At 43.9% G+C, this 16,092-nt stretch overlaps 1 protein-coding gene across 4 annotated transcripts in view; it reads left to right on the forward strand.

Annotated features, from left to right (window-relative positions):
* The first annotated feature begins 339 nt into the window (after positions 1 to 339).
* The window catches only part of CMYA5 (cardiomyopathy associated 5), a 55,115-nt gene continuing 39,362 nt past the window's right edge, over positions 340 to 16,092 (forward strand). For 2 of the 4 annotated variants that reach the window (XR_013843496.1, XM_079995251.1), the window contains exons 1-2: positions 340 to 919; positions 7,330 to 15,463. Coding sequence is in view for 3 of the 4 variants with exons in the window: in XM_079995251.1 (XP_079851377.1) it covers positions 834 to 919; positions 7,330 to 15,463 (8,220 nt within the window). In the remaining variant the exon portion in view is untranslated. The remainder of the gene's footprint in view (positions 920 to 7,329; positions 15,464 to 16,092) is intronic. The other 2 variants (XM_079995250.1, XM_079995249.1) reach the window with 2 other exon arrangements.

Consider the following 16,092-nt stretch of genomic DNA (forward strand, 5'->3'; position numbering starts at 1 on the left):
GATGGGAGACTTAGGGATTGATTTTGGGACCTCCTGCATGCAAAGCCAAATGTTCTACTGCTAAGCAGAGGTCCTTCTGCCTCAGAACTGAGACGACTAAATGGGAAGGGTAAAGAGCGAATGTGCAAGCATGGATGCTGATGGACCTCCTTCCGTTACTTGATTCCACGGCTGGACAGTAACATTTCATGAGAATCCTGTGCCCCTGTACTTTTGTGTGTTTATGAGAGCGTGTGCTGCAATATAGACAAGAGAGAACATGCGAAAAGTTCTTACGTAACGCAGAGTATAAATGGCAATTCATAGCTCACTGGGTGACCTTGAGCCGGTCACCAACTCTCAGCCTAACCTCCCTCACAGGCTTCTTGTGAGGAGACAACAGGAAGGGAGAGACCATCTTGAACTCCTCAGAGGGAAAACATGATGTGAATATGATAAGAAACAAATATGTCTTGATCCAGCAAGAGAGAATGTGATAGTAGCCTCCTGAACTGTCTGGATGCTGCAGGGGAAGACCTCTATCTGCATTCAGAGCCACAGGTGGTTAGGCCTCCCTGAGCTCTGGCCTGGGAAGCCATAGATAGATCAAGGCCACTAATTTGCAGGCCAGCCACCTATTTGCTGGCCCTGGAAACAAGGTGGTGTTAGGACCCAGTGGCCAGTCCAAGGTGGCAGCAGCGGTTTGATGTTTCAACTTTCCGTCGTTCTATTTAAAGACTTTCCTGAGTCAGGAGAGCCGAGCTGCTGTGGATGACAGTTTGCTTCGGGCAACCCTGGAGAGTATTGAGTAGAGTGGGATAAACACAGCTAGGGAAAGTGACCTGGGGGACAAAATGGAGACCGACTGCAACTATGAGTCTGACGGATCACCTGACGTCTCCATGGAAGATGAAGAGGAGGATGAATATGAGCCAAACAGGTACGGTACCTTTCAAAAATGAGACTCTGCAGCCTACTTACAGGCTGTCAAGAAGTTCTGGAAAACTGAAACGGGGAGAAGTGCCTTTGTGCAAATGCCGTGCGGCATCAAAAAGGAGATGAAAGTTTTGAGGATGAGGGGGAGCTTTCTGATGATTCTGAATGCAGCTGGTTGTGATTCTGAAAGTGCCTGGCCTGTGTGCAAAAGGCATTTTCTATTTAAAGATCCTGCGTTGTGCCAGTTGGATTGGCATCTCCTCCTGCTCCTTCCGAGCTGGCTCGTCACTGCATATCAATCTCCATTACTCTCAGGGAGTGTGTGTGTAAGTGAAGCGGACGAGTCCTTTAATTTGTTCTTTTAAAAACGCCATAACCCACGGTGCAATGAGAGGTGGGGGAGAAATTGAATTCAAGAATCGATTGCTTGCGGGGGGTGTGTGTGTGTGTGTGGAAGTGAGTGGTGGTTGTGACTCAGTTTGTGTTTGGTGGCTACAGGCCGTTTGGTTTTCATGTATTTTCGGCATGGCTTGTTGCTTGGTCTGATAGCACAGGGCTCCTAAAAATGGGGTGATTTCAGCTCTACACCCAATAGATGAATGGAAAGGGCACTCCAAAGGCAATAGCAGATGTACGTATATAGTTAAGGAAGATTCCTAGCCAGAAAAGTTTACTGTGATGGTTCCCAGTTTCTGGTTCAGGACTTGGTAGCAATAAGCCCATTTTGACTACAAAATAAAAATACACTGAAACCAGGGAGGTCTGAACTGCTGGAGGTGAAGACTTGGTAGTACAGGGAGTCTTGTCTTGCTGCTTTGGCTCAAGATCTGCTGTCACTTGGTTATTGAATTGTCCTTTTCTCCCTCCCCTGTGGAGACAGAGCCCTAGCCAGCATGCTGGCTGGCGGGGAGGGGCTAGTAGATCACTGCCTTACCTGCACAACTGGTTTGCCCTACCTACATTTAATAATAATAAAAGAAGAAGAAGACATCTTGCTTTTAAAAGAGGGAAACTTCTAGCGGCAAAAACTGGTCCCCCCAAAGTCGTCATGCCACAGATTGGTTTGTTTGTTTCATAAAATTGATTGTAAAAACCCTCAAAGTGGTTTACAAAAGACAAAACAATAAAATTGAGGAAAAATTCACAACCTTACTTTAAAAGATACAAAAGTTTAAATATCAAAGCAGATTAAAATCAACTCAACTTTCTATGCATCTGGGAATCTTTTTATCAGGCACCAACTGAAGGTGCGTATTGATCTCAATAGGCAGGGTGTTGCCAGACTAAATGATCAAGTTCTTACAAAGGCAGAACAGTTATTATGCGGCGCCAATTCGGCCCTCCTGCCCTCCTGAATAACATATGAGGAGTCTTGCTGGACCAGACCAAAGCCAAATCTTGTCCACCATTCTGTTTCCCATAACAGCTAACCAGATGTCTATAAGAATCCCACAATCAGGGTCTGGGTGTCATAACTCTGTCCTCCTCACGCTCCTCAGTGATTCAGAGACATATTGCTGTTCCTGGAGGTAGCATATAGGCATGGTGAATAACTATTGATAACCTTATCCTCTAGTTTTGTCTAATCCCCTTTTAAACTGTCCACACTGGAGGCCACCACTATGTTTTGCGGTAGCAAATACCGTAGCTCATTTATGGCACTGTGTGAAGAATTGCCTGAGGCTGAATTTGCAGCTCAGCTTTGTTCTCCAGAAATTCCCCTGGGGCAAGGTAGATTTAAGACTGGAGGTGCTTTCAGATGGACGTTTTATTGTGTGATGGATCTTCTTGTAGCAAGTCCCCACATGATATCATTGGCATCAAAATGCCAGGCCATATTCCCCCAGCCATTAAGTCTTCATTTACCCTTTTTGTAGGAAACCCATTAAGTTAAGGCTGGATACTTCGTTTATTTTCTTTGATGGGGTCCCTCTTTCTTCATGCTAGCCATTTAAATGGCAACACTCCTTTGCAAGATGGTTTGCATTTTTAATTAAAGGGTAAAAGCTGCATTTCATCTGGCTGAAGATAATTTGTTGACTCGCAAAGCATTTCTGGGTTGAACAGCGCATACAATTGCAACCACCTTGATACTTATACACATGGTGCTTATATGTCCTGGTGCTCTCTGGTGTGTGTGTACATATCTCTAATAATGGTTCAATACAACTGCCTGCATTTGGAGACTTTCCTTAGCAGTGTGGTTATGGGAGCTGTCATGATCGGCTCCTGCACCTCAGCATGTACCACCACGCCACTGATTAATATAGCAAGGATAAATGGCTTTGCATTACTTACACGTAGTTTAATTAGCCAAATGGATTCTCTGTGTGTGTTGCTTCTGAAGAAGAATGGGAATGTGATTAATGGAAATGACTAACGTGACTTGATAAATGTGTTGCCTGTCTCTGGGAACTCGCCCAAATGATCTCTTACGCTGCGCCCTGAAGTGAGGGTGGCTGTAGCGTTAGTGGTTTTTAAAAATGTAGCTGCAAATTCATCTTCAGCATGAGAGCAAGCTGGATACTGGGAGCAGAAAAGTGAAGTTGTCTTGCCCTTTCTCTCTCAAGCACTCAAAGTGTACTTATGACCCAGTTGTGCCAGCTGCTGTGCTGAGGGCAGAACTACATTTTATGGGAGGCAGCTGCCAAGATCAGTGCTTCTAAAGCAATGATGTCAAAACACAAATAACAGGGGTTTTTTAAATGCAGATTGCATAGTGGGGAAGAGAGAAGGAAATTACACTATATCCCCCACTAAAAGAGACGACAGGCACTCAAAACCACTGAAATTAAGAGCCCAAACCACTGAAGGTTTTTGCCTGGTGTCTAGAATAAGACAGAGATGGTGCCAGGTAAAAAAAAAGGTAAAGGTAAAGGACCCCTGGACAATTAAGTCCAGTCAAAGGTGACTGTGGGGTGCGGTGCTCATCTTACTTTTGGGCCGAGGGAGCCGGCGTTTGTCCACAGACAACTTTCTGGGTCATGTGGCCAGCATGACTAAACCGCTTCTGACGCAACAGAACACAGTGATGTAAACCAGAGCACACAGAAACGCCATTTACCTCTCCGCCTCAGCGTACCTATTTATCTACTTGCACTGGGATGCTTTCAGACTGCTAGGTTGGCAGGTAAGCCTCTCTGGGGACAGCATTCCCAGATGCGGGGAGCCACCACAGAAAGGGCCCATTCTCTTGTTACCACAGTGTGGGTCTCCAGTGAAGGGGCCACATGGAAAAGGGCCTTAGATGACAATAGCAGGGTCCAGTTTGGTTCACGTGGGGAGAGGTGATCCTTGAGGTATTGAGGTCCTGAGCTGCATGAGGCTTTATATGTCAAAAACAGCACTTTGAATTCAGCCTGGGCACCAAATTGGTAACCAGTGCAGTCATGCCAGAATTGGTGTTATATGTTTGGGTTATCCTTCCCCAGTCTACAATCTGGCCATTGGATTCTGCGCCACTTGCAGCTTCCAAACCATCTTCAAAGGCTGCCCCACATATTGCAGTAATCCAACCAGAGGTTACCAAAGCATAGGCTGCAGATGCAAGGCTATCCCTGTCCAGATAGGGGAACAGCTGGGACACCAGTCAAAGCTTATGGAGAAGACACTCCGTGTCACCGAGGCTATTTGAGTCTCAAGCTACAGGAATGGATCTAGAAGTACCAGCAATCTAGGTACCCCCTCCTCCAGAAGGGTTACACCCCCATTCAGAGCAGGCCCACATCCCAAAAGAATCCACAGGAGACTTTGGCTCTCACATAGTGCTCCCAAGCGGTAGCAAAAAGCACCCAGAAAGCCAAGGTCAAGCCAAGGTTAGGTGCAAGAGATCAGATCCAGGGTGAAATGTAATCTGTGTGCAACTAAGGAGATGTGCTGGAAATTCACTCCCCAAGATGTAGAGATGGCTGCCATCATGGGTGGCTTTAAAAAGGGATTCATGGAGGATAAGGCTACACATGGCTACTAACCACAACGGCTTTGCTCTGCTTTCACGGTATAATAATAATAATTTATTAGTTATACCCCGCCCATCTGGCTGGGTTTCCCCAGCCACTCTGGGCGGCTTCCAACAGAATATTAAAATACAATAGTCTATTAAACATTAAAAGCTTCCCTAAACAGGGCTGCCTTCAGATGTCTTCTAAAAGTCTGGTAGTTGTTTTTCTCTTTGACATCTGGTGGGAGGGCGTTCCACAGGACGGGTGCCACTACCGAGAAGGCCCTCTGCCTGGTTCCCTGTAACTTGGCTTCTTGCAGCGAGGGAACCGCCAGAAGGCCCTCGGCGCTGGACCTCAGTGTCCGGGCAGAACGATGGGGGTGGAGACGCTCCTTCAGATATACTGGACCGAGGCTGTTTAGGGCTTTAAAGGTCAGCACTTTGAATTGTGCTCGGAAGGCAGGAGGACTGCAGTTGCTGGGAATCGGGGAGATCACTGCTGCTTTCAGATCCTTCTTGCAAGCATCCCATAGGCATCTGACTGTGAGAATAGGATGCTGGACTAGACGGGCCATTGGCCTGATCCATCAGGCTCTTCTTATGTTCTGATGCTAAGTGGATTTGGCACACTTGAACACAAATCCACTCCCCAAATAAATCTACTGTATTTTTTGCTCTATAAGACTCACTTTTTCCCTCCTAAAAAGTAAGGGGAAGTGTGCGTGCGTCTTATGGAGCGAATGCAGGCTGCACAGCTATCGCAGAAGCCAAAACAGCAAGAGGGATTGCTGCTTTCACTGCGCAGCGATCCCTCTTGCTGTTCTGGCTTCTGGGATTCAGAATATTTTTTCCCTTGTTTTCCTCCTCCAAAAACTAGGTGTGTCTTGTGGTCTTGTGCGTCTTATAGAGCGAAAAATATGTAACTTTCTTGCACTAAAGAAAGAGAGAGGAAAATGCACTGGGAGACATGGGATAACAGTTGTGTGACATGATGTTATATAAACTCCCTGCCAGCAGATCATCAGGAATTCTCAATAAACCTTGGATGCCGTATAACCTTCCCACAAACTTGGTGCAAACAAATCAGGACAAATACTTAACAAACAAGAGACCCTAAAGTTCTCTGGTTTCCATATGTAGCTCAGTCACTGGCTTGGATGCAGTTCTGATTTTGAAGGAAATTGCTCAACTGAATTGGTGGGACTTGACTGTCTGCCAGAGCCAAGGCTGGCCAGCCTCAGATCATCCTACACTGGGAGGTTTGCTTCATTCAAAATAAAACACAGAAGACGTGTCAGTGAGGCATGAGACACTGATCGATTGCAGCAGGTCTGGGCAATCTGTTCGGCAGTGAGCACTGCATTAAAAAGTATGAAGATTTGCTGCTATTACTGCACCAGGTCAATATTTCTTCTAGTTAAAAGCAAGAACTCTTATCCTAGTACATATTGCAGGGATAGGAGAGAGGCAGTGGATGAGGAGCCAGGAGACTTCTGTGTATAATACAGCAGAAATACTGTTCCTGTCAACATATTTGTTTATGAATCCTCTCTCACCTTTCTTTCTCCCCTGTTTAATTTTAAGAGTCTAAAACAGATCTAAAACAGTGTTTTGTCTCTATTCAAGCAACAAGAGCCTGGTTTCTAGTTGGGTTAATATTTTCCCATAGCTTTCATGTTTTAACTGAAACACCTTAGATTAATGTAGGTAGGTATCCAACTCTGAAAGGCATGTATTCTGTATCTTACAGGGTGGCCATGTACCCTACTTTACAGAGGACACTTCTCTCTTTGAAGGACTCCTCTGTCTGAAGAGCTGTCCAGTTTAAAGATGAGGAATCTCAAAAAGGGAGAGCAGGGACTTTGAAGTTGCCCATTAACTTTTAGTGCATAAATATCAGAATGAGTAGGCACATAGACACTATGGTGAGATGTACTATATTTCTATTGAAAAATACATTTTTGCACCCTTCTGAGTGGAGTGTCTTGACAAATGAGGTGCATCAGCCTCTGTCGCTATATGGCTTCAGGCAGCATCTATTCCGAAGGGCCTGCTGGATCAGGCCAAGGGCCCATCTAGTCCAGCATTCTCTTCTTCCAGGGGTCAACTGAATGCCTGTGGGAAACCTTGATTGACAGATGATTGTCTGGTGCTTGCCTTTGCTGGAATTGTTGTTGTGGTTTTGATTTTTTATTATGGGGGTTTAATTAGAGGATTTTAAAATATACATTGTTGTTGCATTATAACTCGTTAGCTATCTTGCATTCCTTAGAAAGTAGGCAGGGTGTAGGTTTTTTACTCTTGAATAAATGAAAATTCTTTTTCATGAGATCACACTTACAGTCAATGCTATGATGTGCTGTAATAGAAAATAATAAAAAAACACTTGTAATTGATATATTTTAATCTTCTGTGATTCTGTTTAAAATAATAATAATAATAAGGTTATAGTTTCTTAAAATCTGTTTTTTTAGCAGTTTAAAAAGCCTTAACCAGCATGAAGAGGTAAAATCAGATGCCATGGATGCCATTCATAGTGAAGATAGTGCACAGACATGGGAGACAAGTTCAAGTAGATGTTCCACATCCCAAGCCTCAGAAACCAGTGCTACATCTGGTGTTTATAGTATGGAAAACTCCTACATGGAAGGTCCTCCAGGGAAATCTATATCTTGGATGGACGAAGGAAAGATGGTACAGAAAAGAACAAGGAACTCACCATATCAGGTGCCCCTGTCACCAAATGAGAAAATGGGCCCAGACAATGAAAAACGTGGCTTTTCTGGAAGGCCAACAGAAGCAAAAGCATTGGAAAGAGAATTAGATCCCGCTGATCCGCAGTCATGGACCCTTCAAGTGCAACCTTCAAAGATAAAAAACTATTTGGTACAAATTACACAGGAAGCGGTGGATCCATTGCCAGAAGAAAAAGAAAATGTATTCATGAAAAAGGCAGAGCTGCCCCTCGAAGGAACAGTAAGAGCTAAGATTCAGCTACTCACTGCAGCATTGGAAGAAAGAAATAAAAAGATTTTCCGGCGGGTGAACAATATAGATTTGCCCCCGCCTACAGTTGTTGTAATCAGGAGGCCAAGAGAACCACCCAAAAAATTCACCAGGCAAGCCATGTTCCAGGCATCTTTAAAGCATCTTGAACAACAAGCCACCATTAAGAATAACCAGAAGGAAATCCTGAATCTCAAGCGTATGCAGGCAATGCTTGCAAAGACTGCTCCCCGTAACAGAGATGAGGAGCGAGTGCGGCGATCTTTTCTGCCTGAACCTCCAGATAAGGCTTCCAAAATGGTACCACCAACTGCACCGCTGTATGCTGACAAAGCAAAGAAGCTGGACACTGAATCACGTTCCCCTGCCACGCGAATGACAGCCCCAGAACAGGCAAGGTTTGCTTCACCAGATCATCATGACAGAATGGAGAAAAGGGGAAAGCAATCTCAGCTTTCTAATACAGCAAATACTGTGTCAGAAAAGTTGCCCAGCCTCCTTGTTGAAACAGAGGAGGAGGAGGCGCAGGAGGAGGAAATACAGACTCCTCCACTTGTTTCTACCAAACCCCTTTTCCAGCCTGCTAATGAAGCAGAGAATCAGGATGACTCAACTTTCTCTAAGCTATCGGAATCTGCAGCTCAGGATGTGCAGTACCCAAATAATATTGCTGCTGAGCAGGATGAGTCCCAAGATTCTCTTTTTACTGAAATCAGAAACCCAGATATTGGCTTCACAATCCCTTCACAATTTGAGATCAAAGATTCAGGCTTGTTGCATTCTGCTGAAGAGGCAGGGAAGCAAGACGTCCCTATTTGCTCACCTGAACCCGCAGAGCCTGTGCCTGAGCAGGCAAAATCACCTCCTCCAGTTAGTGAAAGAGAAAAGCAAGAAAAGAAACAGCTGGAGGCGGAATATTCAAAGAAAGAAGAGGCGCAGGAGCAATCAACCACACTTTTGCAAGCAGAGCCGGCACATTTGATGTATTCGTTGAAAGAATGGGAAGTTGGGGAAGCTGAAACCGCACCCAATTTATCTTCTGCGGCTAGCAGAATAGAAACACAGGAGCCTCAGAGCGATTCCTGTGAAGTTGCAGAGGAATATATTGGACTTTCACAGCCCACACACTTCATGGGTGAAGCAGAGAAAAGAGAAAACGAGCACCTGGAACCAGATTTGGCAAAGGAAGCTGTTGAGACACAAGTATCTGTGACAGCATCACTACAGCCAGAACAGTCAGATGCACTGCACTCAAGAAGTGAAATTAAAAATCAGCCAGCACAGTCAGGATCTCAGTGGCTGGAGTCTTCACTCCCTATTCCCGAAGCACAGAGAGAGGAAATCCAGCAACACTCTCTAGCATATGCACAGTCAGAAAGTGAACATCCAGTCATCTCTGAACCTATAAAGGCAACACAGGGATTTGAACTCTTGGAGCCACTGCATCTCAAAGGTAACGAAGTCAGTGCAAACTCTCCTGCTGAAGCACTCGACTCTTCAGAGCAACTGTCATCTGTTTCATCTGCTGAGAAGGTAGAAATGCTGGGGACTCGGCAGCCTTCACTAGAAACTGTAAAACTGTTTTCAGAACAGCTATGCTCTGCTTTACCCTACCCAGCAGAGAAAATGGAGAAAAAAGACAGCCTGCCTGGTTCTCCCGAGACAGCTGCTGAAACAGCAGAAGTATCACTTCCCACTGCCACCTTCCAAACGGCTGAAGTAACAAAAGTAGAAGTCCATCCCTTGTCTCCCACAGAAGTTCCATCAGAAGAATCAGTGTCTATTTCAAGAGAGACGGATGTTGCCATAGATAGGGAAACAACTCAGCTGGTTTCGCCTTTATCTGTAGAACCTCCAAGTAAAGCATCTGTTCTACCCCAAGAAGCAGCAAAAGAAGAAAACCAGCAATGCTCACCTTCAGATGCAAAGCTGAGTTCTGAGGACCAGGATGAGGAAGGCCAGCAAGATGGTTGGTTTCCTTTATTTGCAACCACACAGTTTGAACCAGAACATTTGGCTGAATGTGAATCAACAATGCAGAGCATTAAACAGGATTCCTCTGCATCATTTCCGTTAGACGAAGCAACTGCATTGCGTTCTGTTGATGATGTAGATAAGAAAGAGAAGTATCCTGACAAATCCATCACTGAGCCTTCACTGCATCCTGTATTCATGCCAGGAAAACAAGGGAGGATGGAGTCAGAGATTGAGCAAATGACTCATCAGTTATCATGTACAGTTCTTCCAATGGAATCAGTCAGTAAACTGCAGTCAGAGGAGGAAATGGAGGTCAATGAGATCCAGCCTCATTTATCTGCAACTGGACAAGATTTATCCCAGTTGGTTTATTTGAGAGAACCAAAGGAAGACCAGTGTGTTTCAGCAGCAGCCACAGCAGCAGCAGGAGCAGCAGCAGCAGCAGCCCTTGAATCTGGTTCTTTAAGTATACCATACACTGATGTTGAAGCAGAGAAATGTGACACTACAGAACCAGTATTGAAAGAGGTGACATATCAGGCTATTCAGGCTGTCACTGCAGAAATGGAAAAAGACTATCTGAAAGTGTCACATATGATATCTGAATCAGAAAAACATTTAGAGGCACCTTTCCCAGCTCAGAACACAGAGGAAGGAAACCTTCAGTCACACAAGTTTGTGTCTCCAGAATCAGAAGATGAACACCTCATCTCATCAGAAAGAGAAGAATCTGAATTTTATCCACTCTTAACTCCAACACCTGAATTGGGATATCCTATTGCTGGTTCAGAAACACAGGAGAGCCAAAGCTATTTATCTGATGCATTAAATGAGGCATTAAATGCATTAAATGAGCAGTCAAGCTACTCTTCCTCAGTTCTTGAGGATAAAGCCAAGATAGAAGAAAACCAAATCACCTTTCCTGAAACTCCAAAAATGGCACCAGATGAGTCACTGTCCTTTGCAGCCGTCCTCATTAGTGAAGCCAAGCAAGAGCCACTTGTTTCACCTGTGGACACAAAGATGACACCAAAGGAATCAAATTCCATTCCAGAAGACTTTGTTTCTGAGGAAGTAAAGGAAATAGCCCCTCCTTCCTCACCTTTATCCTCAGAACAACTTTCTAAGGAAGTAATTTCATCATATCCTGCTGCTGCTGAAGAAGAGAACCAAGATCAGTCTCTTTCACTTCTGAGGGAAGAGTCAAAACATCTGGATGCTGGAGGAGCAGATGTGCAAGGCGGTCAGTCTCATTTGCTTGTTGCAGCCCAGCCTGAAGCAAGGAGCCAGGACATTGAGCTGCATTGCCCCAAAGCAGCACAACCAGAGCTAGAAGATTTGACCTTGCTGAATTCTACTGAAGAGATCCAGAAGCAAGAAGCTCCCCTATATTCACCTTCCATTGTACCATCTGTACATGAAGAAATACTGCATCACAAGGGAGAAAGAGAAAACCAAGGAATGGTAATTTTGGGCACTGAAGAGACAAAGGAGGAAGATGCTCCTCTAAAGTCACCTGTCCTATCACAGGAGTTGGAACACCTACATTCACTGCAGTCAGTAAAAGAATCCCAAATGGAAAGGGCTCAGCCTTACTCTTCTGCAGCTGCTCAAGATTCATCGCAGCTTCCTGGTGAGACAGGATCGCAGGAAGGTCAGGGCTACTTTTACAAACCTGCAGAAGTGGATTCTGGAGCTTCTAAGCTATCAGAGCTGACGGATGCAGTTATGGAGCAAGAAATCCAGGCACCAAGGACTGAAGCTGTCAAGTTAGAACGCAAACAGTCTGCTTTGTCAGTACAGGAAAATGAGGAAGTCCAGCATCCACTGGTAACGGCATCACTGGATCTGGAACATTTAGGCTCATCTTATTCCACAGAAACACAATTCCCAGGAGAGCCACCACCAGATCCATCTCTTCTCACTAAGAAAGCAGAGGAGCAGGAAGTTCGTTCACAACCAGCACCAGTCTCACTAGCATCTGTATTGAATCAATCCAGCTCTTCTTCACTGGATCTAATTGCAGAAGTTGAGGAACAAGAGACCAAGCGTCCTCCCGAAGTAGCTAACGTGATGCCAGAAGAACCCTTGTCTTTTGCAGCCTTTCTCTTTGCTAAGGCAAAGAAAATATATACTACTTTGACCTCAGAAAAAGAGAATCTAGACAGTCAGCCGCCTTTCAAGGAAGCTGATTTGTTAATAGAAAGATCAGAAAGCATTTCAACTAGCCCCCCTGAGACAAATGTAACTATTAAGGAAGAAACTGAGCTTCCTACAACACATTTTGAAGTGGAACAGTTTGCTAGTAAACCTGAAGCAGATGTTACTTATCGAGATGAAAGGGAAAATATTTCTGAGACTCCTACGCTACCTAATTCAATTCCAAATGAGCCTTCTGATGCTGTAATACCAGAGCCCATAAATGATATTTTAACAGACAACTTGCATTCCTCAGTATCTTCTGCAGACTCACATACGCCTGACAACAAGACAATACAAATTAGTGCAGGAGACTTTTCGAAAACGGAAGAAATCAAGTGTTTGCCTAGTGTGGAGATAACTTTGAAAGAGCCTGAAAAGGAATTAAAAGATCACGAGAAACTGAGGGAGGAAGCCATATCTGCTGTTGAACTTGGTCGAGGAAAAGAGATTTCCGAAGGTAACAAGGTAGTGAATATTCATGCTGCTCCACTCAGTTCTTCAGCTGATAAAGAAGAAGAGAAGCATATGCCGGAGAGATTAGAATACCTGGAAACAGCTGCATTGCAGAAAAGAAAACCATTCCATGATGCTGGAGATACGGCTGTTGACCAGGAATTTTCAAGGTGCAAAATAAGTGTTAAAACCTCAGAAGGCATAGAAGAGGACAATCGTGAAAATAAGGAAAGCAAATCAAATGAACTTGTCAAGGAAAAGGGGGTCCAGGAAAGTGTAGAAAAGAAAAAGGAAGTTTCTATTGTTCGAGAAAGCAATAAAGATGGTGGTGTAAACGATAACGGTATAGATCACATTGAAAAGCATACTGTTGTTGATGAGACCTACTTCATCCAGACAGGAAAAGAACAGTCTTTTAAGGAAGTACAGAGGCAATTTGAAGTTACCGTAGAAAATTCTGCAACTCTTCCAACTGCAGGCACAAAAAATATTTTAGAGTTTTCTTCACTAGAAAGAGACTTGGATGAAGGCTTCAATAGAATGGCCGAGAAAGTAAACACAACAGCTAGTCATGAAGACCCTTCAAAAATATTAATCAAAGGTGAAATAATTGATGCTGTTAGGGAAAAGGATGAAAACACAGAGGATAAGGTTAACTTGGCAGGTGAACCCCTATCTAACACACAAAAAGATGTGCTATCCCAATCTCCATTAATTTCTTTGCCTGCCACTACAGTCAATCCTGAGCTTCTCGAGGTGCCACCTACTTTGGCCTTTTTATATAAAGATCTCTATGAAGAAGCTGTGGAAAAACCTAAGGAAGATAGCCATAAATATCCATCAAATGAAGAGACTGAGAATACTGACGTATCCGCTCACACCAGAGGCCCTACTCGAGATAATGGTACTGGAATGTGCTTTGAAAGGGATGTTTCTAAAGATGACACTCCAACTTTGGAAGAGTCCCAGAAGAAACAATTTCTAAAAGATAAAGCTATTAATGAACAAGCTTTAACCCTACAAAGAGTTTCAAAATGTGCAGATGAACCAAGTGAAAAGAAGCCTCAGTCTCTTCACATTCTAACTGAAGCACATGCTGAAATGGAGGTCTCGTCACCAAGGGGAATGGTGGAACGACTGGATGACGCATTGGTAGATAGACCAGCTGAGATCATGAGCGACATAAAAGTTGGAAATGATCAGCCCACAAATGAAATTCTTTTTGGAAGTGGGCTCTGTGGTTCAGGAGCAAGTAATGAGGAACTCAGTCAGAGAAGAGAAGATGAATCCTTGGGCTTTGAAAGGGATGTTTCTAAAGCTGATGGTCCAAATTTGGAAGAATCCCAGAAGGAACAGGTTCTAAAAGATGATCCTAGGACTCTGAAAGCCTTAAATCAAGCAAGTGTTTCAAAAGGTGAATATGAATTAGATGACAAGGAGTCTCAGCCTGTTTACATTCTAGCTGAAACACATGCGGAAACAGAGGACTTGTCTCCAAAAGGAATCTTGGAGGGGTTGAATGATGCATTGATAGATAGACCAGCTGAGATCACGAGTGATATAAAAGTTGGAAATGGTCAGCCCACAAATGAAATTGTTTTTGGAAGTGGGCTTTATGGTTCAGGAGCAAGTAATGAGGAACTCCGTCAGAGAAGAGAAGAGGAATCCTTGGGCTTTGAAAGGGGTGTTTCTAAAGCTGATGGTCCAAATTTGGAAGAATCCCAGAAGGAACAGGCTCTAAAAGATGAGCCTAGGACTGTAAAAGCCTTAAATCAAGCAAGAGTTTCAAAAGGTGAATATGAATTAGATGGCAAGGAGTCTCAGCCTGTTTACATTCTAGCTGAAACACATGCGGAAACAGAGGACTTGTCTCCAAAAGGAATTTTGGAGGGGTTGAATGATGCATTGATAGATAGGCCAGTTGAGATCATGGGTGACATAAAAGTTGAAACTTGCCAGCCCACACATGCAGTTCCTTTTGGAAGTGGGCTCTTTGGTTCAGGTGCAAGTAATGATGACAGCACTCAAAGAAGTGCAGAAGAATCCATGCCTGAAGAAACAGGCCAAGCATTACCAGAAGAAACGAGCGATGAGGAGTCTTGTCCAATACTTGATTATGCAGCAAGTGTCTTTGAAAATGCAACATCTGCACAAGATGAGTCAGAGGAAGTTGCCTGTTTTGCAGTTGGCCGAAACCAGCAATCTGAAATAACAGATGCTCATGAAATGGATAATGTGGTTGTCCCAAAACTTGTTGAAGAAAGCACACAATCTCAAGCATTGCACCATGTTAGCCCTCCCTGGCAAAGTGAGGGACAACCAGAAGACCAGTTAATAGCACAGGACATGCAACCTTTAGACCATAAGCATACTCTCTGTAGGGACACTGAGGGACAAACATCTGAAAAAAGAGTTGGAGAAAATATTGTGGGTGATCTAACTGAGTCCAACAGAGAAGCAGCATACCAAACACCACCTGAAGCAATATCTGACAAGCCTTTTGGGGAACTGGACTACTCTCTGTTGTCACATGATTTTGATACCTATCCATTATATTCAATTAAAGAGGAAGAGTCCAGTGACATTGATGAAGATCTAGCTGAGCTCATGGACTATGAAATGGTTAGCCGAGATGATGTCTTTGAGGAAGAAACATCATCAGAAGTGGTTCATGAAGAGCTGCTGTTTGATGACAGAAAATCCTCAGACCGCATTAGTGATAGTTATGAATTTGTGAATGAAAGAGAGGCAAATACGTATGCTGAGGAAGAAGAATTTCAGTTGATGGGTCTTGACAAGCTATCAAGAAATGTTCCAGAAACTGAAGTCCTACAGAAAGAATCGGATCATGAACTGTTAGATAGTTATTGCCGCCAGTGTAAATGTCCCATCTCTGCTGAGGACAAGCTTTCTGGGGAGCATAAAGACCACACTGTGACAAACTTGGATACAGCTGTGACTGAATTAAAGGTATGCAATTAACATTTTTGGAATTACAGCCCTGTGTTCTCATTGAAACTGATGCCTAACTGGGGATGCTTCACTGGACTATATAAGATACACTGCAGGATCAGACAAGCCAATAAAGGTTAGTGACCTAATGTAGGCAGAATATATTTGGTGACATCCAATGTTAGTCATAAACAGGCTAAGATTAAAGCCATTGATTTTCAATGGATCTACTTTGATTATGACCAACATTGGATATCACCCATCGTGTTTAATTTGTCTCACAGTTGTCTCTGAGGAAGAGCAATTCTGCTTGGAAACACACCAGGCGCAACAGCATTAATGAAAGTGCTTTCACAATTAAACTATATTCTTAGCCCCTTGTGTAGGAGTGGTCACCTCTTTTTTTCTGGCTGGATAGATTGCAAATACTAAAAATACATCCCTTGTGCCAGGACCTCCACTCTGATCAAAATTAGTCAAATTTAGCTGGGTGATCCAATGATGGCTTTCCTGCATTGCATCTGCTTTGGCCCTTAGTTTGGAATTTTAAAGTCCTATTTGCAGAACTGGTCCAAGACATTTTCCTGCCTGAGCTGAAGGAAAAGATTGCACTCCCCTCCCCACCATTCTACATCCATAATCCAGCC

The sequence above is a fragment of the Podarcis cretensis genome, assembly GCF_951804945.1.
Source record: "Podarcis cretensis genome assembly, chromosome: 11".
In the NCBI taxonomy this organism is placed as follows: domain Eukaryota; kingdom Metazoa; phylum Chordata; class Lepidosauria; order Squamata; family Lacertidae; genus Podarcis; species Podarcis cretensis.